The 21,458-nt window shown below is 50.7% G+C and overlaps 1 protein-coding gene across 8 annotated transcripts in view; it reads left to right on the top strand.

Annotated features, from left to right (window-relative positions):
- Positions 1 to 21,458, top strand: part of LOC128423403 (phospholipid-transporting ATPase ID-like) — an 82,461-nt gene that overhangs the window by 45,771 nt on the left and 15,232 nt on the right. For 5 of the 8 annotated variants that reach the window (XM_053408512.1, XM_053408513.1, XM_053408509.1 and 2 more), the window contains 13 exons: positions 428 to 516; positions 2,430 to 2,626; positions 5,718 to 5,926; positions 8,162 to 8,205; positions 8,959 to 9,124; positions 10,693 to 10,881; positions 11,963 to 12,078; positions 12,994 to 13,158; positions 14,946 to 15,057; positions 16,159 to 16,264; positions 17,204 to 17,348; positions 18,829 to 19,012; positions 20,624 to 20,847. In XM_053408512.1, coding sequence (XP_053264487.1) covers positions 428 to 516; positions 2,430 to 2,626; positions 5,718 to 5,926; positions 8,162 to 8,205; positions 8,959 to 9,124; positions 10,693 to 10,881; positions 11,963 to 12,078; positions 12,994 to 13,158; positions 14,946 to 15,057; positions 16,159 to 16,264; positions 17,204 to 17,348; positions 18,829 to 19,012; positions 20,624 to 20,847 — 1,946 coding nt within the window. Of the gene's footprint in view, positions 1 to 427; positions 517 to 2,429; positions 2,627 to 5,717; positions 5,927 to 8,161; positions 8,206 to 8,958; positions 9,125 to 10,692; positions 10,882 to 11,962; positions 12,079 to 12,993; positions 13,163 to 14,945; positions 15,058 to 16,158; positions 16,265 to 17,203; positions 17,349 to 18,828; positions 19,013 to 20,623; positions 20,848 to 21,458 lie in introns of those variants that run through there. The other 3 variants (XR_008332745.1, XR_008332746.1, XM_053408515.1) reach the window with 3 other exon arrangements.

Below are 21,458 nucleotides of genomic sequence, written 5' to 3'. Positions count from 1 at the left end.
TTATTATTATTATTATTATTATTATTATTATTATTATTATTATTTCCGGCACTGCTTATGGGGCTGCCAAGCACCTCCCTTCCCTAGATTCCTGCATTGCAGGGGTTGGTCTAGATGAACCTCAGGGTCCCTTCCAACTCTGCAAAGCACCTGCATCTCCCCCAGGGCCCAGGATGCCCAGACCCGATCCCACATGGTGGCTTTGTGCAGTGGGGTCCCTCTGCCCCTTCTGCATCCTGAAAGGGGGCCGACTCTCGCAGGTGTGTCTGCTTCTCCTTTGGGCAAAATGCTGCCTGCCTTTGCCTTCCCTCAAATCCATCAATGGCTGCCATTTGTCAGGGTCTCCTGCCTCCCAGGAGGTGCTTTGATCTGGAAATTAAAATCTGACCGTGCAACAAAAAAATCAGACTTTTGTTTCAACTGCCAGGACCAGACACCAAGTTGATGCAGAACAGCGGAAGAACCACGTTCAAAAGGACCAGCATTGATCGTCTGATGAACTTCTTGGTGCTGGTGGTGAGTGCGAACGGCGGCTTCGCTCCATCTCTCAGGGCATGAGAATAGCAGCAAAGGGGGGCATGCAGGGACTTTATTCATAAGAGACTCAGAAATCAATTATTCCTTCCCTCCTTCTTTGCAAGGACCAGGCAGCAACTAAGGTAGATGGTAGATTTAGGGAGTAGGGTTAGAAATTTACTGGCATTATTTCATGGATTAGCTATCTTTTTTTTTTTGAAATCATTTTTATTTGATTTTACAAATACAAGGTTATAAAAATCCAGACATAAATCCATATACAGAGATTCCCCGAGTCTCACAACTTCACCCCCTCCATGGGGTCCCATTTTAAACATTTACAACTGCATATTCTTCCATACTCTTATCTTTTATCTCAATCCATAATGTCCATAGTATTCGTTAGACTACAAGTGAAATCAAAATCCTGTCAGTGTTTCCTTCCTTCTGCTTACAGAGGTCTCCTAAATAACTGATAATTTTTCCCATTCTTTTATAAAGTTTTTGTCCACTTAATATCTGAGTTTTCCAGTCAGTTTTGCCATCTCGGCATAGTACATCTGCTTGGTTTGCCATTCCTCTCTGCTAGGGACTTTATCTTCTTTCCACCTCTGGGCTAGTAACATCTGGGCAGCTGTTGTTCCATACAGAAAAAGTCTTTTCTGCTCCTTTGGGATATTGGCACCTATGATTCCTAATAAAAATGCTTCTGGTTTTTTAACAAAAAACATTTTTTTCATTTCATTGTATATCATCTCCCAGAAAGCTTTTACCACCCTACAAGTCCACCACATGTGATAAAAGGTCCCTTCTTTTTCTATACATTTCCAGCAGGTATTTGTACTTGTCCTATACATTTTTGCTAGCTTAGTGGGAGTCAAATACCACCGGTACTTCATTTTCATATGATTTTCTTTCAGTGTGCAACATGCTGTATCGTGGATTAACTATTTTAGCAGACTAATAGCTACCAGATGAAGCAGCTAAGAATCTGCAGGACCAGCAAAACCTCCTCTGGGGCTTGTTTTCCATCCTGTGCCCAGAAATGAGAATCGGTGCCTCCAAAGGGAGGGGAGGGCTCTTGAGGGCTCCTAGCCAGAATGACTCTGCTCTGCCTCCACAACTGAAACCACGGCAGACTCCCTTCCTCTCTCCTTCCTTGGAGGCTTCTAAGCCGAGGTTGGAGGCCCATCTGTCAGGGATGCTTGAGCCGAGATTCCCGTCTTGCGGGGGCTGGACTGGATGACCCCTCGGGGTCCCTTGCAACTCTAGAATTCTATGAGTCTATGATTCTATGACTAGATGGGCCAGTGGCCTAATGTAGAAAGCTATTCTTTTCTTTTTTTAACACAAACATACATATTCATACAACAGAACATAAAAATAGTAAAGAACAGAAAAAAGAAAAGAGAGGGCAGGAAATGAAATGAAAAAAGCAAAACAAGCAATATCAGTACAAAAACTTATGTAGAACATATAATAAATAATGTATACACAATATTTCAGTTCTTCTTTCCTTCCAGTTGACTTTCTTCATCCTCAAAACAGTTCTATTTTCATTCCATCTTATTTCGCTTTTACTCCTTTTTCTTTCCATTTTTAGCTTTTACACCATAGTTTAATTGTAGAAATTAAACTTGCTTTGTACATCCATTTGTGATTAAATATGTCACAACCTCCGATCTTCCCATTGCATTCCCGGATTAAGTTCCTTAAATACGCACTTAAACTTTTATTTCTCCATATTATTTGACTTACTATAAATTTTATTTTATAGAATTATCCTATTTACGCACCAAAGCTCAATCAAAATCTGCCAACGGATTGATCTTTTGACAATGTTCTTTTACATAAACTCTGCATCTGTGGGACATAGATGTTCTTCTGCTTTCTGCCCTCCCCTTTCCTTGCAGATCTTTGTTCTTCTGGCTGCCATGTGCTCAGTGCTGGCCACTGGCAACAGCATCTGGGAGTACAAGAGAGGCTCTGCCTTCCAGGTCTACCTGCCCTGGCCACACGACGTCCACTCGGCCTTCTATTCCGCCTTCCTCATGTTCTGGTCCTACGTCATCATCCTTAACACGGTGGTGCCCATCTCCCTCTACGTCAGGTAAGGGGGGGGGGAGGCACGTGCCCTGCGCCAGCCCCCAAATGGCCCATTTTGCACCGGTGTGTGTGTGTGTCTTTGTCACGGTCCGGTCTATGGGCGATCAAAGTCCCAGCTGAGGACGTCGGGACCGGGGGCAAGATGGCGGAGTGGGAGCAGGAACGAGAGTTCAGAAGCCAGGGGCCTGAAGGTCAGGAAGCAGGGAATCACGAAGTCAAGGGTCCGAGGGTTGAGAAGTAAGGAGTCAAGGAGCCGAGGTCCGAGGATCAGGAAGCAAGAAGCTAAACGCAGCAAGGCAGCGAACGTGTTGCTGTGGCCAAGAGCTGAAGGGAAATGCTGACCTTATATCCCTTCCTAGCTCTTGCCACCAGGTGCATTGAGTTACCAAGCAGCCTCACCTGTGCAGCTGCGCCTTGCCTCCCCAGAACAAACTTAGGAAGGCCCCAGTCCTGCGAAGGCCTACTGGTCACAGGGCCTGGCTCCTGCATGCACTCCTGACAGTCTTCCCTATTATCCTTCAGTCGTTTGGCATTCCAACCCCAAACGTGGAGGGCTCAAGAGTGACAAGCCATCGTGTCCTCATGCACCTCTACCCTCACAGGGTCTGGCCTGGCAGGGGCAGATGTGGCAATGGGGACTCCATGTGCAGCCATGCTCAGGAGCACTGGGAAAAGTATGCGAAACGAGATTGTCAAGATCGTAATGTCATTACAGTGGTACCTCTGGTTACAAACTGAATCCGTTCCGGAGGTCCGTTCATGTCCGGAAACCGTTCTTATCCCGAGGCGTGCTTTCGCGAATGGCGCCTCCCGCTGCATGCACACCTCTGGTGTGCAATTTCCGCTCGCATCCTGGGGCAAAGTTCGCAACCAGGAGACCTACTTCCAGGTTAGCGGAGCTCGTAACGTGAAGCGTGCGTAACCAGAAGTGTTCGTAACCAGAGGTACCACTGTATGCGAATCAATGCTGCGAATGCACTTGGGATTGTATCTGAAGTTACTTCTACCCAGACTAGAGCCGTTGTGATGACTCGCTCGGCTCCATTAATCTCAATAGGTCTACTCTGAGTAGGTGGAACATTGGCTACAACCCACTGTGTCCAGTTCTGGTCGCCTCGCCTGAAAAAGGATATTAGAAAGTTCAGAAAATGGCAACCCAAAGATCAAGAGGTTGTTGCGACTCCTCTATGGGGAAGCCAGTGGTGAAGCAAGCCGATCAGGTGCCTGGGGTGGCATGCGTGCCCCATGCCCAGGGGTGGGGCCAGCCGGGGCAGGACGCTCTGTGGGGCCTCCCCCCACTCGGCCACCCTACAGCTGGGGGAGAGATGTGTGGCTCGGGTGCACTGCAGGGGTGAGTGCTGCCCAGCATTTTGTCACTCCCCTCAGTGGTGATACCCGGGGCGGACTGCCCCCACCTCCCCCCTTCCTCTGCCGCTGGAGGAAGTTGCTGCATTTGGGATTTTGTAGTTTAAGGAAGAGGCCAGTCCAAGTGTCAGCCAAAAGGAGTGGGAGATGTCCCAGCATGCACTGCTCCTCCAGCCCTACTTTCGCTTTCTGGGCACCAATAAAGGCACCAAGAGGGCCAGCCCCTCCTTCTGGCGTGTTTCCTCCTCTTGCCCAACCAGGGCAGGCAGTGTACTCTGGCAGCCCATCCCTTGTGGGGGGGGAGGAGGAACCACCCCATTGGCAAGGCTGGTGAGCTTTTTGAAGGAGCTCTGTGACTCTCTCCTTTGATTCCGCAATGATGGCGCTATGCCCAGGCTCCGACTCAGCCACTTCCTTCTTCACAGCGGACGTGGCATCGCGCTTACAGTGGTACCTTGGTTCTCAGAGTTAATCCGTCCTGGAAGTCCGATCCAAAACCAAAGCATTCCAAAACCAAGGCACGATTTCCCATAGAAAGTAATGCAAAATGGATGAATCCATTCCAGACCTTTAAAAACAAACCCTAAAACTAACCCACACAGGATTACAATTTGTTTCAACCCGCTTGTGGAGACTATCAGAGGTCACAAAGAGAAAGGAAAAATATATGAAAATAACAAGAAGAGATGTGGAAAATAAGAAGAAAGGATTGGATAGAATTGTGAACACTATTTGGACAGATTTGTGGACATTAAAGCAGCAGCAGCAACAAGATGATTGGATCCCTTTCGGAACTTGAAATATGGGTACCCCCAACAAAAAATTTAAAATTTGGCTTTGTAATTTGGAATTTATGTGATTTGATTTGATTGGTCTGTTAATAAAAAGTATTAAAAACAAACAAACAAACCCTAAAACAGCAATTTAACATGAATTTTACTATCTAACGAGACCATTGATCCATAAAATTAAAGCAATAAACCATGTACTGCAGTCATACAATCCATCAATCAGTAACTGAACTGGGTTCCACACAGTCACAGAAACAAAACAAAAAAGCCGCAAAAACAAAATGCAAAATAAATAGCAAAAAGAGACAGACCTCAGCGTAACACTCAAATCGGAAGTGTAACACTCAAAATGGCACACGTTCGGCTTCTGAATAAGGTTCGCAAAATGGAACACTTATTTCCGAGTTTATAGTGTTTGGGTTCCAAGTTGTTTGAGTACCCAGGCGTTTGAGAACCAAGGGACCACTGTACTTCATGGGCTCCAGGGAGGATGCTTGCGACTTCTGTGTCAGGGAAGGTCAGGGGGTGAGGGAGATGGAGCCGAGGTCCCTGGCCAGCCTTTTCCTTGAGGGAGCAGCCGGTTCTGGCTTCCCAGCATGCGCTTGGGCTGCAGTTTATGGACTACATTTCTGTCCCACCTTCCTTCCTCCAAGTTGCTCAAGGGCATGTGCAGAGTTCTCTCTCCTCTCTTTGGTCCTCGCATTAACCCTGTGAGGTAGGCTGAGAGACAACGACTGACCGAACGTTGTCCAGGGAGCCGCATGCTCAAGTGGTGCCTGGAAAGCTGGCCTCCCAAATCCTAGCATGGCGTTCTGCACACAGGTCACCCGCCGATTCCCCCCCCCCTTGCAGCTTGCAAAGGGACCCCAAGTGCCAAGAAGCTTTTCCTGCCCAGGGCTCCAGCCCATTCCTTGGTCTCCCCTCCTTCCTCTCGTTCAGCGTAGAGATCATCCGTTTGGGCAACAGCTTCTACATCGAGTGGGACCGCAAGATGTACTACCCCCTCAATGACACCCCTGCCCAGGCCCGGACCACCACCCTCAACGAGGAGCTGGGGCAGATCAAGTACATCTTCTCCGACAAGACGGGGACCCTCACCCAGAACATCATGGTCTTCAACAAGTGCTGCATCAACGGGAAGATCTATGGTAGGGACTGCTCTCCTGGGGCTGCTGCATCCCTTTATCTTTTTGAAATAACTTTTATTTGATCTTACAAGTGTAAGATTATAACAATATAAAATACATATCCATATTTAGGGAGTTCTCCCAATCTCTGCACCTTCCCCTCCATGGCTCCAATTGTCAACTTTTTCAATTGCATAATGTTCCAGAATCTATATTTTATGTCACTCCATTTTGTCCATAGTATCTGTGTTACTGCAATCCTGCTAATGTTTTCACCTGCTTACAGCTGTCTCCCAGATATATTGTAAATTTCCCCCCATCCTTTATTAAAGCTTTGGTCTTCTTGATTCCTGAGCTTTCTGGGCAGTTTTGCCATTTCGGCAGAGTCTAATAGCTTCGTTTGCCATTCTTCTCTGCTAGGGACTTTGTCTTCTTTCCATCTCTGGGCTAATAACATCCCTGCGGCTCTCGTCACATACATTAAAAGTATTTTCTGCTCCTTTGGAATATGGACCTTTGCCAGCCTGCTGTCCCCCCCCCCCCCAAGATTTTGTTCATCCATTAGTCCCAGTCAGCATCGGTGGCTGAGGGGAAGGAAAGATGGTTCGGATGCTTCAGCTGGTGTAGAATTCAGTGGCCAGGTTGCTCACTGGAGCAAAATAGTTTGAGCATATTATACTAATCCTTGTCCAACTGTGCTGGCTACCGATTAGTTTCTGGGCCCAGTTCAAAGTGCTGGTTTTGACCTATAAAGCCTTAAGCAGCTCAGGACCGCAATACCTCAAGGACCGCCTCTTCCCATATGAACCTACCTGGACCCTGAGATCATCTTCTGTGCGCCTCCTTCGTGTGCCTCCTCCTCGAGAAGTCCAGAGGGTGGTAACACGAGAACGGGGCCTTCTCTGCAGTGGCTCCCCATCTGTGGAATGCTCTCCCTAAGGAAGTTCAACTGGCGCCTTCATTATACACCTTTAGGCGCCAGACAAAAATGTTCCTTTTTGTTACGAAAAAGGAGCAATGCAGAAGCGAGCTCCAGGTGGCTGGAATGGTAAACAGGAAGAGAATGTTATTGGAATGTACCGTGGGAACCAGGGACGGTCTATTCAGTGCACTGAGTGCCGGATGTTAGCTCAGAGTGGCACATGACCCTGTACTGGAAGTACATGGGTGGAGTTATTCTCTCTCTGCAGTTGGAATCAGAGGGTACAGACATGTTTTCTCTGTACTGCTGAAAGACAGAAATAAAGACATGTAGATACATTTCTGTCTGTCTCATTCCCCCCCCTGGTTATGGGAGGGGGAGGAGTGGTGTGTCCTTCTTCACGTTGAAAAGGATCGCCGAAGAGACCTCGCCTTGATCCTGCCGGGAGACGCTGGCAGGGGAGGTCAACAAGGATTCAAGCCGGGCACCTGGAGGGTGGCCAAATTCCTCAGAGCTAAGCTGGCTCTGCTGGCTTGAAATCAACACTTTTTAACCAGGCCTTTGTTGATCTGTTTGACATCCTATACCCTTTTAAATGGGTACACGGGTGGCGCTGTGGGTTAAACCACAGAGCCTAGGACTTGCCGATCAGGAGGTCAGTGGTTTAAATCCCTGCAACGGGTGGGGTCCCGTTGCTCGGTCCCTGCTCCTGCCAACCTAGCAGTTCGAAAGCACGTCAAAGTGCAAGTAGATAAATAGGTACCACTGAGGCGGGAAGGTAAACAGTGTTTCCGTGCGCTACTCTGGTTCGCCAGAAGCGGCTTAGTCCTGCTGGCCACATGACCCGGAAGCTGTACGCCGGCTCCCTCGGCCAGTAAAGCGAGATGAGCGCCGCAACCCCAGAGTCGGCCACAACTCGACCTAATGGTCAGGGGTCCCTTTACCTTTTTTACCCTTTTAAAATGTGGCTCTTTTCGGTGTGGGTGTGTGTTATTGGGTTGTTGTTTTTATTCTGATTATTTATGTTGTGATCTTTTCTGTGAACTGCCCTGAGACCTCCGGGTATAGGGCGGTATATAAATTCAATAAATAAATAAAGTGCCAATACAGGAACCATTCAGACCTTCTGGAGCCCCACACCTGCACCTGTTTTTCAATGCTGGCCTGGTGTCTTACCTGCTTCCCAATGGGCAGTTGTAGATCCTTGGCCAGGGTCCCAAAGGTGCCCAGGTGCCCCTGTCGTCCCGCTGGCACAAACTGGCCCAGGCCCGGAATTCACAGCCAGGTGTGCGTTTGTTGTCATCTCAGCTGGGCTCTGTGCTTCTCGCCCACAGGGGATGTCTTTGACTTGGACGGACAACGGGTGGAGATTACGGAGGTAAGGGGCTGCGAGGGGTCAAAGGGTGGCAGGCAGGGCCACTGGGCATTCTTGTGGTTCCAGCCCTGCCCGGCACTTGCCAGGACGTGTCCCAGTGTGGCGGCTGAAGTGAACAAAAGGAATTTCAACTCCCCCCCCTTATAATAATAATAATAATAATAGTTTATTATTTATACCCCGCCCATCTGGCTGAGTTTCCCCAGCCACTCTGGGCGGCTCCCAATCAGTGTTAAAAACAGTACAGCGTTACATATTAAAAACTTCCCTGAACAGGGCTGCCTTAAGATGTCTTCTGAATGTCAAGTAATTATTTATCTCTTTGACATCTGATGGGAGGGCGTTCCACAGGGCGGGTGCCACTACCGAGAAGGCCCTCTGTCTGGTTCCCTGTAGCCTCACTTCTCGCAATGAGGGAACCGCCAGAAGGCCCTCGGCGCTGGATCTCAGTGTCTGGGCTGAACGATGGGGGTGGAGACGCTCCATCAGGTATACAGGACCGAGGCCCTTGAGCTTCCCTCCTGGAAATTTCCTTCTTCCTTTCCTCTCTCGGGGGAAGTTCTGGACCTTCTGGGTCAAGGCTGCCATTGCCCTGGAGTTTGGCAGGCTGGTCCCCAGAGCAGCCAGCTGCCTGGGAAGGATGAGGAGCCTCTGTGTGGTCTTTCGTGGTCTTTCTCCAGCCAGAAGGAAGGAAGGCAGATGAGCCCAGAAAAGTTCTCATGGTGGCAACCTTTCTCTTGCCCCCCCCTCTTTCAGAGTACCCCAAAAGTTGACTTCTCCTACAACCCCCTCGCTGACTCCAAATTCTCCTTCTACGACCAAAGCCTGGTGGAGGAAGTGAAGGCGGGAGATGTCATCACCCACAAGTTTTTCCGCCTCCTTTCTCTCTGCCACACGGTGATGCCAGAAGAGAAGAAGCCAGGTGAGGGGGAGGGGTGGAGCTGTGCCTCCTGCCTTGCAGGGGGTTGGACTAGATGACCCTCAGGGTCCCATTCTGCAATTCTGTGGGGAGACAGCACCTCTGGCTCAGAGCAGCGGTGTGGCCTGTGGGAAGAGGAGGGGACCTCGCCTGGGGGTGCTGTGCTGGGGGGCTCTTGCGGGTTGGACTCTGAAGGTCTCCTGAGTACATAAAAAGAGCCCTTATGGGTCAGACGCTGCGCCCTGTTCTCACAGGGGCCAAGCAGAAACCCACAAGCAGGATCCGAGCCCAAGAGCAGCGATTCAGAAGAAGGAGGCAGAAAACATGGTAGCTACCCGTTGTCTTCTCCTCCAACATGAATTTGTCTAACCCTCTTCTAAAGCCATCCAAATTGGTGGCCATCCCTGCCTGCAGTAGGAGGGAGTTCCACGGGTTAGCTATGAGCTCACTCACACTTCTGCTCGTCCTGCACCTTCTAAGCATGGGTTTGCCTTTGCCCTGGAGAACCTGCTCTTTAGTGCTACATTGGAACAAATGGCAGCCTGCTGATGGCTGTTTGTTCCGATTCAGCACCAAAGATGAGGCTTCCCCCGAGGAAAGCAGGGAGGCAAACGGAGGTGTGGATCAGCCCTGGGTGCTGCATGAAGAAGATCTTCCTTTTATCTGTCCTGAGTCTTCCCAACATTCAGCATCGCTGGCTGCACATGAGTTCCAGTGTTATGAGCAGTGCCAGATTGACGTATAAGCCAAACAAGCTATAGCTTAGGGGCCCACTCTCTTGGGGGCCCCCCAAAAAATGTAAAGGAAAAAAACTGGATGTACATTTCCAAAATAGAAGGGGGGAAAAACAAATAAAATAAAACCTACATAGAGCAACCATGTTTTGTGTTGTGTAGGCTCCTATGATGTAAGTCATGGGCCCCGGCTGCTAGCCTGCTCCCTAAAATATCACTGGTTTGCTCCTTTCTATATATAGGGTGCTGACATTCTGCATGGACTGGTTGCAGGGCTGTGCAAAGGGCTGAATTATGAGTCTTTGTAAATTGTGTTTCTAAAGGAACTTTTGTTATTGCCAAATGCCAATGTGTTTGCATTATTAAGTTTTTTATGAATAAAAATCATTTTAAGTTAGAGCTTAATAATGATTTCACTATTAATATACTTCTTCTTAATTGTATTTCAGTTCAACAATTACTTTGATAAAATACATATTTTGTTATGTGCAAATGACTTGAGATACCTATTAGGTTCATAAATTACCATATAGCATATATTCAACACAAAAAAAACAGTGACAATTTGTTGTTGACAAAGGACAGCTGGACATATAAAGGGCCCCATTCCCTTCAGGTGCTGAGGGCCTCCTCAAACCTCAGTCCGGCCCTCGCCTCCTGCAGAAAACCTCTCCCTGCTCCCCTTTGTCCAGGCCAGGCATCATTTTAGGAACTTTAAGGGCGTCTCTTCTTGGCCGCCTGTTCCCTCAAGACTCCCGAATCGGTTGCTGCGCTTGGGACTTTTCCGCCTCCCTCTTGCAAGTGACGCTGCCTCTCCCCCCCTTCCCCCCCTGGCAGGTGAGCTGGTCTACCAGGCGCAGTCTCCGGACGAGGGGGCCCTGGTGACGGCCGCCCGGAACTTTGGCTTCGTCTTCCGCGCCCGGACCCCAGAGACCATCACCGTGGTGGAAATGGGGAAGACAATCGTCTATAAGCTCCTTGCCATCCTGGATTTCAACAATGTGCGCAAGCGGATGTCTGTCATTGGTGTGTGCCCCCTTCCTCCCCTCCCCCAAACCCTGGGCCTCGCCTGTGATTGGTTCTCAGGGAAATACTCTGCACATGCCCGGGTCTCCTCTTTGTGTCCTGGTGGAGTGGCTCTTGCTGAGTTGTTTCCACCAGCGTCAACCAGCTGGGCAGACCTTTTCGACGGGAGTTTGACTGAATTGGTGCAAAGTGATTTCCACTACCTGCTCGCTATAGAAAAGGAACTTCTAGGGGGCTGGACTCTTGCAAGAGCTCCAGTTCTGACACCCTTTGAGGGGCTGCGTGAGAAAACCCCAGAAGAGAGAGATGCCATGCCCTCCAGTTAGGAAGCTTCTGCCCATTGGCACATCTCACTCAGTGTGGTCTGCAGTGACAACGGGCAGCAGTCGTCCAGGACCTCAGGCAGGGCTCCTCCCCTTCTGCATGCCAAGCAGATGTTCTGCTGTTGAGCCGCTCTGGCCCTTCCATCCAGGAAGACTAGATCTTTGAAGGAAGGGGGATGAAATATCCTCGGAGTCGAGAGTGGATTTCATGCTCTTTATTCAGCTCACAGTGGTGAGGAGGAATGGAAGTTCCCCCAGAATGTCTGCTTTATATACATTATTTACACAATGGGCCCCACGTGATTGGCTAATTCCGGGATTCTCCTGTAGGCCAATCAGGTTGCGGATTCACTTCCACCTGGAGCTGTTTTGGGTGGCTCCTGTGGACCAATCAGACTGCTGCATTCTGAATCCTATTGTTCTAGGACCAATCCGACTGCTGCATTCTGGATCCTATTCAACTCAATACATGTTGTTGTTGTTTAGTCGTTTAGTCATGCCCGACTCTTCGTGACCCCCTGGACCAGAGCACGCCAGGCACTCCTGTCTTCCACTGTCTCCCGCAGTTTGGTCAGACTCATGTTTGTAGCTTCAAGAACACTGTCCAACCAGTTGACAAAGACAACTCAATACATAATAGGGGACAAACCCTCCCCCCAGCCATCTCTGACTCTCTGCCCGCGTGTCGTGTGTCTGTCCAGGGTGGGGAGCGATTCTGGGCACCCTCTCATTTTCTGCCCTTCTTCCCTTCTTCCCAGTGCGTCGCCCTGACGGCAAGGTGACCCTGTACTGCAAGGGGGCGGACACGATCCTGTACGAACTCCTGCACCCTTCCTGTGTACCTCTTAAGGAGGAGACTACCGAGTACTTGGAAGTAAGCTGGCAGCAGAGTTTGCATGCAGAGCCTCCCCAGAGCGATGCCCTTGCGGCTTCATCTTCACCCCAGCCCACCCCCTGGGGGCTTCGTGAGACCCACAAAGAGGGTGCTTTAAGAAGGGGAGTCTCTGTGGAGCTCCTTTCCCCTGACCCCTTCTGTGCTCAGTTGCATCCCTGAAGGACCAGGTGCACAGCCTGGGAGTCATTTTGAACTCACAGCTGTCCATGGAGGTCAATTCTGTGTCCAGGGTGGCTGTCTGCCAGCTCCATCTGGTATGCAGGATGTGACCCTCCCTGCCCGCAGACTGTCTCGCCAGAGTGGTACATGCTCTGGTTATCTCCCGCTTGGACTACTGCCATGCGCTCTATGTGGGGCTACCTTTGAAGGTGACCCGGAAACTACAACTAATCCAGAATGTGGCAGCTAGACTGGGGACTGGGAGCAGCCGCCGAGACCACATAACACTGGTCCTGAGAGATCTGCATTGGCTCCCAGTACGTTTCCAAGCACAAGTCAAAGTGTTGGTGCTGACCTTGAAACGGCCTCTGTCCAGTATACCTGAAGGAGCGTCTCCACCCCCATCATTCACCCAGACACTGAGGTCCAGCTCCGAGGGCCTTCTGGTGGTTCCCTCATTGCGAGAAGCAAAGCTACAGGGAACCAGGCAGAGGGCCTTCTTGGTAGTGGCACCCGCCCTGTGGAACACCCTCCCACCAGATGTCAGAGAAAAAAATAACTACCAAACTTTTAGAAGACATCTGAAGGCAGCCCTGTTTAGGGAAACTTTTAATGTTTGATAGGTTGTTGTATTTTAGTGTTCTGTTGGAAGCTGCCCAGAGTGGCTGGGGAAACCCAGCCAGATGGGCGGGTATAAATAATAAACTACTACTACTATTATTATTATTATTATAGGAGTTTGCAGGGGAAGGTCTCCGGACGCTGGTCGTGGCCTACAAGGACCTGGAGAGGAAGTCCTTTGCCGACTGGCAGAAGCGTCACCACGAAGCCAGCACAGCCCTGCAGGACCGAGAGGAGAAGCTGTCTGAGCTGTACGAAGAAATCGAGAAAGACCTGATAGTAGGTGGGGGTGCCCAGGAGGGAAGCCAGGCACTCAAGGCTCAGACACTGAACAAATAGGGATTGGTCAGCCAGGGTGAGGGTTAGCGGAGATTGCTGCCTTGCAGGGGGTTGGACTAGATGACCCCTGAGGTCCCTTCCAGCGCTACAATTCTGTGATTCTATCAGCCTTGCAACTTAAGCAGCTTGGAATGCCGTTGTTACTTGTTTATTTTAATTTGTCCGAGTATTTCTAAACAGTCAACCCATTCAAAAAAAGAATCATGGCAATGAAGCATAACATAACAAGCAGGCGTGCTTTCTCTTGCTCCAGAGGGAAGGACCCAAACCAGTGGGTTTGAGTTACAGGAAAGTAGAGCCCCCTGCCTTTGGTCCCTTCCTGGCTTTGCCTTTCAGATGCTGCCTGATTCTCGCTGCCCCAGTGGAGAGATGTCCTTCTTCCCCCTTTCAGTGTGTGCATCTCTTTTCCTTTTCTGATTTTCCACTCATTAAAAAGCTCTTTGTTGAGCCCTGGGGCTGGACTCGCAATGATGCGTGGCTCCTTCCTGCTCCTGCGTTTTAAGAGTCTATGTGCGAGCGCATTTTGCAAGCCCCTTCCTGAGCCGCCTTCATCTGGGACGCTTCCCTGGAGCCCCACAGGCTGGCGGAATGGAGCCAGCCAGGGCTCCGCTGGGCCAGATTGTCTTCTAGGAGGTCATAAGAACATAAACGGAGCCCCCTGGATCAGGCCAATGGCTCATCCAGTTCGGCATCCTCTTCTCGTCGTGGCTGAGCAGTTGCCTGTGGAAACCTACTGTTATAAGAAAAAACTGCTCCTTTATCCCTTATGGGGTACCCAAGAGCCCGTATAGAATCCTAAAATAGGTTCCCTATTGGTAGAAGAAAAATAACAGATGCAAACCAGAGAATATTGAGAAGCAAAGCAGCTCGTAAGCCTGATCTTTATTAAACTCTCCCCACTCCCACACAGTTCTTATATAGACTTTTGAAATTGCCTCCCCTGTAGCTCAAGACCCCCCAAAAAAATATCATCCATACATCACAGAAGGAGGCTGTCCCCAGCAGAAATTGGAGAGTGTTGCTTCTCTCCTGTCTGCCAGGATACCTGATAAGGCCTTATCAATTGCCTTTTCTGGTAGCCTGGCCATTCCTTCGAGGTGGTAAATACTATCCATACACAAATATGCCCTTAAGACAGGATCTGTAAGCGAAAACACACTGGGAAGGCTTTCCCCATTTTCCTCCCTTACTGCAGAGAAATAGTTGAGGTCGCTGGGAGAGTCAAAATGGCTTCAGGATTGCTCTTCTTTACTGTTTCAGACACGTGGCTTATATACTTATGTATGAGTTTGCCTTGTACATTTATGAACATTTATTTTATATATATATAGGAACTTAGAATTCCTATAACACTACAAACTGGATCTGAGCCACAGTTTAACCCTGCACTGCGTGATGAAGGATTTTTCTTCCATCCATCCTGAATCTTTCAACCTAGGGGCTCACCTGTCCTTCCATCTCCCATGCTTAGAAGGCAGGAGTCTGAGTGGTTTTTTGTTTGCCTTGCCACTTTCCCCAGAAAACCCGCTCTCTAGTGTTGAATCAGAACAAACATCAATCCACAGAAAACGCAGCAGTCATTTGCTCCAATTCAACTCGCTATAGGGCGGGTTTTCCTGGAGGGAAGCAGCAGGATAAGTGAAAGTCTGGGTGGGCCCCGAACTTCACTGGGTGTCCGTTGGTCACCCCTTTCAGAGCACCCCTTTGTGACCCCCCTCTTTCTGCAGTTACTTGGTGCCACGGCCATCGAGGACAAGCTGCAAGACGGTGTCCCACAAACAATTGAGACCTTGGGGAAAGCGCAGATTAAAATCTGGGTGCTCACTGGAGACAAGCAAGGTACTGCCGGAGGGGGAGATGACCCCCCCCAAAGAACAGCTGGCAATTGATTCTGCCCCCTTCTGAGGTGCATCCCAGAATCCTTTGTAACATCACAGGGTGGAAAGAACAGCGCAGCCCCTTCTCAATTCATGGGGGTGACTTTGGGCCTCCTCTGCTCCCTGCGCAGTGGGGCAGAACTCCCTTGATCTGCCCCCGGGTGAGAAACGCCTGGTGGGTGAATCTCAAAAGGGGTGAGGCTGACCTCCTGCTCCCACCAGCCGTAAGTCATCCTGGAGTTGTCTCAGCAAATGGGAGGAGCTGGGAAAGAGAGGTGGGCTTGGGGGGGCCAAATCCGAGGAATGCGCCAAGGATCCTAAGAGGTCTGAGAGAAGCAGAGTAACAAGAGAGGAGAGCAAAGACAACAGGAGCAAAAGAGAAAAAGAGCACTGAAAAGTCAAAGCCCTTTAAAGCGAGTGCAGGGGGGACAGACGTGGTTTGAAGCACAGGCAAGAAAAATGAGATGAACCGCAAAGAATCCATTTGAAGCATTGCCAACACACATTTAACGCCCATCAGCTCCCCCAGAGAATCCTGGGAAATGTAGTTCTCCCCTCCCAGAGCCACAGTTCACAGCACCCTTGCAAACTTCAGTTCCCAGGCTTCTTTGGGGAAAGCTGTGAACTTCAAATGTGTGTTTGAAGCATCTCTGGTGTTTGGGTGGGTTTTCCAAAAGAAGTCCAGCAAGGCCGTCTTCAAGCTGAGGGGAGAAGGAGAGTGAGCAAGAAGCTTCAGGAATCCCTGGGCCAATGTGGGGGTGCAGGAGGGGCTCTTGCCTTCCGCCTGGCCGTCCGGGATGGAGGGGGCCCTCAGGTCAGCTGACCCAGCCTGAAGGGTCCATCTCAGGCAGAGGCGTTGCCACGAAAGGGGAGAATGAGAGAGGGAGAGTCCGTGCCCCAAGGGGCCAGGGGCCTAACACTGGTCGCGTGATGGGGCGCATCTCCTCCTTCCTTGGAGCTGCTGAAGCAGAAGTTGAGTGGGCCCCTGCCAGAGATTCCTGCCTTGCAGGGGCCTGGACTAGGGGACCCTCTCCCACTCTGCCATTCTGTGATCCTTCTCCAGAGACGGCCGTGAACATCGGCTACTCCTGCAACATGCTGTACGACGACATGAAGGACATCTTCTTCATCCAGGGGGACACCTTTGAGGAAGTGCGCCATGAACTCAGGTAAAGGCCTTCTCCGCCCTGTGGGAATGTTCAGGGAGGCAGGAGAGGATATATTGTTTATTAATATCCTTCCCAACTTGCACTAGCAAGTTCTTTTACTTGGCAGAGTTTCACATTCCCCTTTTAAACGCACAGTGGGTAGCTGGTTGCAGGCTTGTTTAAGCCTCTTAATATTAGATTCCTGGTAAGTCCCCTTATATCCCTCTTAAAAGAATAAGCACGCCACCATCTTGTGTAAAATATATATAAGAAGTTTACTCACATTCAGTTCACAGTTGGATCCCTGCAGGCAGCCTTAGTTACAAAGTATATACATGTGGATCTACCCCATATGGGGATAATCCCAGTGTCCTCTGTTGGCTGGAAGCTAAAAAGCTGCTCCAACAACGGAGGAAGTCAGAGAGAGAGAGAGCTGCGTGCCTTGTCCGTTTGTTACCTGGACAGGTACGGTCACGCCCACCTCTAGTCACACGCAAAGGAAGTATGTCCCATTAGGGAGGAAAAAGGAAGTTTTCTGCTGACAGGACCAAACATCCCCCTGCATGTCCACTCTAAGAAAACAAGGAATTTTGTACTTGACTGCTACTTATGTATCACATCTCACATGCCCTCCAGATCCAAGGCTGTGCCAAGGCTGCCGGGGGCTACTAGGCAAGAGGGCCCCTCTCTCCCCCCAGCATGCCCTGACTGCCAGCTGCTGGCAGCCGCAGGTGGGCAGAGCACTGCTAAGCTCAGGCCCTGCTGGGGGGCTTCTCCGAGGGAGGGGCTGAGATGGTCTGCTTGTCTACCAGTTAGGGGGTGGGAGTCTTGCTTTGTTCTTGTTTGCATATTGATAACGTTTTTGTTATTATTCCCTTATTTCATTTATTAAATTTATTACTGTTTGGGGGAACTCCCCGCTGGCTTCCGCAGTGCTTGTTATTGTGGGTCTTCTCTTAGGAAAGCGAGGAAGACGATGATGCAGGAGGCCGCCATGGATGACGATGAGATGGACGTCCAGGTCAAGAAGTCTGGCAACTGCAAGGTCTTGCCGGAGGAACAGCCCAACGGGGAATACGGCCTGGTCATTAATGGGCACAGCCTGGTAAGGAGGTGGCAAGGCGCTGTTGCAGGAATCTATGTAAGGGTTGAAAGGAGGGTTGGCCCCTCCAGCGGACATCGTACACCCCCCCCACTACCAAAATCAACACAATCACTTCTGCAAATGGCCTCACAAATCACAGTTTTTCCTGTACATTACCAAATGCAACAATTCACTGATAAATGTATCTATGTACTGGCTCACTGGGGAAACTTCAGAAATTCATATAAAATCACTCCAGTATCGGATTCACGCCATTCCAACGTTGTTCTGTTCAGGAAGGAAATGGCTACCAAGGGGGTAGCTTGGGACATGAGGGAGGGCAGCCACCCCTCTGCCTGAGTGATAATCTCTGGCATCCTGACACCTGGGTCAGCGGCGGAGGAAGCTGCTTGGGCGCCTGGGGTGGCGTACCCAGGGGCAGGGCGCACTGCAGGGCCTCTAGAGTCTGCCTGCCTCCTCCTACTCAGTCGCCCTACAGCTGGCGGGGAGCGAGCGGGCGGACCATTTGGGGCAGCGCAGAGCCTGTGGGTGCCCAAGCCACTGCGTCTCTCCCAGGAAAGATGCGTGATTCGGGCACACTGCAGGCCCTGTGGTGAGTGCCACCTGGAATTTTATCACCCCCCTCAGTGTGACACCCGGGGCAGACCGCACCCCCCTTCCTCTGCCCCTGACCTGGGTGCCATTCCAGAAACAATTACAAACCGAGGTGACGACCAAAGGGTGTGATGAACTTGGCTGGGAAACAGAGAAATGTAAATATCTCTTTTCTATCACTTGATGGGTGTATGGTGGGGTCAAGCCCTGATCCTCAGGTTACTGCATCCATACCCTCGCAGTGTGTGATGTACTGAAGTTTACTCACATCAGTTCACAGTGGGATCCCTGAAGGCAGACTTAGTTACAGATACAGTGGTACCTCAGGTTAAGAACTTAATTCGTTCTGGAGGTCTGTTCTTAACCTGAAACTGTTCTTAACCTGAAGCAGCACTTTAGCTAATGGGGCCTCCTGCTGCTGCCGCACAATTTCTGTTCTCATCCTGAAGCAAAGTTCTTAACCCGAGGTACTATTTCTGGGTTAGCGGAGTCTGTAACCTGAAGCGTCTGTAACCCAAGGTACCACTGTATATACATGTGGGTCTATCCCATATGGGGATAATCCCAGTGTCCTCTGTTGGCTAAAAGACAAAAGGGCATTTCTAGCTAAAAAGCTGCTCCAGTGATGGAGGAAGTCAATGAGGGAGAGTGCTGCGTGCCTTGTCCTTTTGTTACCTGGACAGGTAAGGTCACGCCCACCTCTAGTCACATGCAAAGGAAGTATGGCCCAGCCAGGAGGAAACAGGAAGTTTTTAACTGGCTGGACCAACTATTCCCCTGCATGTCTACTCTAGGAAAACGAGGAATGTTGTACTTGACTGCTACTTATGTATCACACCCCACGTTGTTCCTGTCCCCCCCCCTCCTGTGTGCGTCTCCCTTGCAGGCCTATGCCCAGGAAGGGGAGCTGGAGCTGGAGCTGGTGCGCACGGCCTGCCTCTGCAAGGTCGTGATCTGCTGCCGGGTGACGCCTCTGCAGAAGGCGCAGGTGGTGGAGCTGGTGAAGAAGTACAAGAACGCCGTCACGCTGGCCATCGGGGACGGGGCCAACGACGTCAGCATGATCAAGGGTGAGGGCCCTGCAAGCCCATCGGAAGGCATGGGGGGGTACCTTTGTGAGGGGGGGGCACCTGGGCCACTGAAGGCAGGATCCAGCCTCAGAGTCCCAGGGAGAAGCAGCTTCAGGACTTCCTCGGCTCATTGCGCTGCAGAAACCTCCACAGCAGCCCGTCAGCCTTGGGGCGCATCCAATGCTCTCATTAGTTAAAGGTAAAGGTAAAGGTACCCCTGCCCGTATGGGCCAGTCTTGCCAGACTCTAGGGTTGTGCGCTCATCTCACTCTATAGGCCAGGAGCCAGCGCTGTCCGCAGACACTTCCGGGTCACGTGGCCAGCGTGACAAGCTGCATCTGGCAAGCCAGCGCAGCACACGGAACGCTGTTTACCTTCCCGCTGGTAAGCGGTCCCTATTTATCTACTTGCACCCGGGGGTGCTTTCGAACTGCTAGGTTGGCAGGCTCTCATTAGTTAAATGTGCCTAATTGGCTGTCAAGCGAGATGCTGCGGTTTCTGAGCAGTGGGGGAAATAATGGGGTGGATTAAAAGGACCTCACATGCAAAACAAGGGCGGGGTGGGAAGGACACCCAGCCCCCCAGCCCCAAGAGAGGGATGCCCCACAGCAACTTCCTGGGGATGGTGAGCCCCACCTGGGACTGTCGCTAGAAGAGGAATCTGCTATGGGGTGGGGGCTCTATTTGATGAGGAAGGGGGAGGCCAGTGGGGTTGGGGCTGTGCTCTCTCTCTGGCCCTGATCCCGGAGATTTAAAAGAGGATTAGAGTTATCCATGGAGGAGAGGACTATCGATGGCTCCTAGATAGGAGGGCGATTCTCTGCCTTCCTGGCTGGAGGCCGCAATGATCCTGGAAACCCCAGGAGGGGAGGGGGCTCTTGGGCTCAGATCCTGCTAGCGGGTTTCCCATATGAGGAATCTGCTTGGCCACTCTGAGAACAGGAGGCCGGACCAGATGGGCCCCCACGGGCCTGATCCAGGAGGCTCTTCTCTGGTTCTGCAGAGGTGGAGAAGTAGGCAGAGAGCCCTCCTTCGCTGGGAAAAGAATCTCTACTTACTCTCTCAATCCGTGTTTAATACGATAATGTCTTATTCTCTTGCTAATTATGCTCTTTCAAATGTGTGTTCTCGACCTTCCTTTGTAAGGCTTTGTTTTGAAATCTTTAGGACACATTTTCAGTTTCCTGCTAACGACGTCGCTTTGAATGTATAGGGTGCAGCTGATTTTCTTCTGTAATGTTTTGTTTTGAAATGTGCTGTTTGATGTTTGAATGTAGGTCGTAAAGCGCCTTGAGGGTTTTTTCTTAAAAATTTAAAGAGGTGTAGAAACGAAACGAATCCAGAGTCGACCCTGCCCTCCCCCACTTTATTTGTAAGAAAGCAGATGGTGGGGAAACCTGTGTACGAGAGGCAGAGGGCACAGGCGGGGGGCAGTTTTGCCCCCTTGGGTGCCCCTGAGTGCCAGTTGCTGGAAGCACAAGGGCAGAGGCTGCTGCTGCTGTTTGCGGCCCCCTTTCCAGGGGGATGGCTGCTTGGCCCCAGGGGCAGCAGGGCGCTGGACCCCCTTGGCCTGACGCGGCTGCTTCTGGGCTCCCTCTCCCTCTCTTCCAGCCGCCCACATTGGCGTTGGCATCAGCGGCCAGGAGGGGATGCAGGCTGTGCTGTCCAGCGACTTCTCCTTTGCGCAGTTCCGCTACTTGCAGCGGCTGCTGCTGGTCCACGGACGCTGGTCCTACATCCGCATGTGCAAGTTCCTGGCCTACTTCTTCTACAAGAACTTCGCCTTCACGCTGGTCCACTTCTGGTACGGCTTCTTCTCCGGATTCTCCGCACAGGTGAGCCCTGCTGGCAGGCGGCGGCCGTTTTGGCAGGCCTCTGCTGCTCTCTGCTGACCGTCCCTTAAAATTGCCGGGAATTGCCAATGTTTCCTCTGACAGGAGCAAGCAAGAACTGAGAACCCCGGTACCTCTCCTGAGAGCGGAGCTACTCAGTTCATTTATGTCTTTTTTAAAAAAAATCAATATATATATATATATATTGCTTGATTGCCATTAAAAAAACAAAAGACCTCCAAGCAGTTTGTGCTCGACTGCCAGGCTTTGCTGGATCTGTGCAGCCCCAAATACAGACTCTGAGCCTGCACAGAGCACCCCTTGGGATCTTCTGGAGCCGGGCAATGCCTCGTTGGGCTCTGGAGGTGCTGGGCCCCACCTTCCCTGCCCCTCTTTCTGACTGCTGCCCTCCTTGCATGTTCACACTGGCTCCTTCCAGGTCTGGCCAGCTGGTCTTTCCTCTGCCTTTTGCCTTTTGTTCTCTCCATCTTCTCTGAGATTTTCACTCCCTCATTCATTTTTGCATTTCACTTGTTGCCAGGTAGGGGTTTTTTGCAGGAGGGGACAGTTCAGGAAGGGCGGAGGAAGCTTCCTGCCTTGGATAATAATAATAA

This window comes from Podarcis raffonei, chromosome 11 (genome assembly GCF_027172205.1).
Source record: "Podarcis raffonei isolate rPodRaf1 chromosome 11, rPodRaf1.pri, whole genome shotgun sequence".
NCBI classification, from domain to species: Eukaryota; Metazoa; Chordata; class Lepidosauria; order Squamata; family Lacertidae; genus Podarcis; species Podarcis raffonei.
This window is presented reverse-complemented; position numbering and strand designations above follow the sequence as displayed.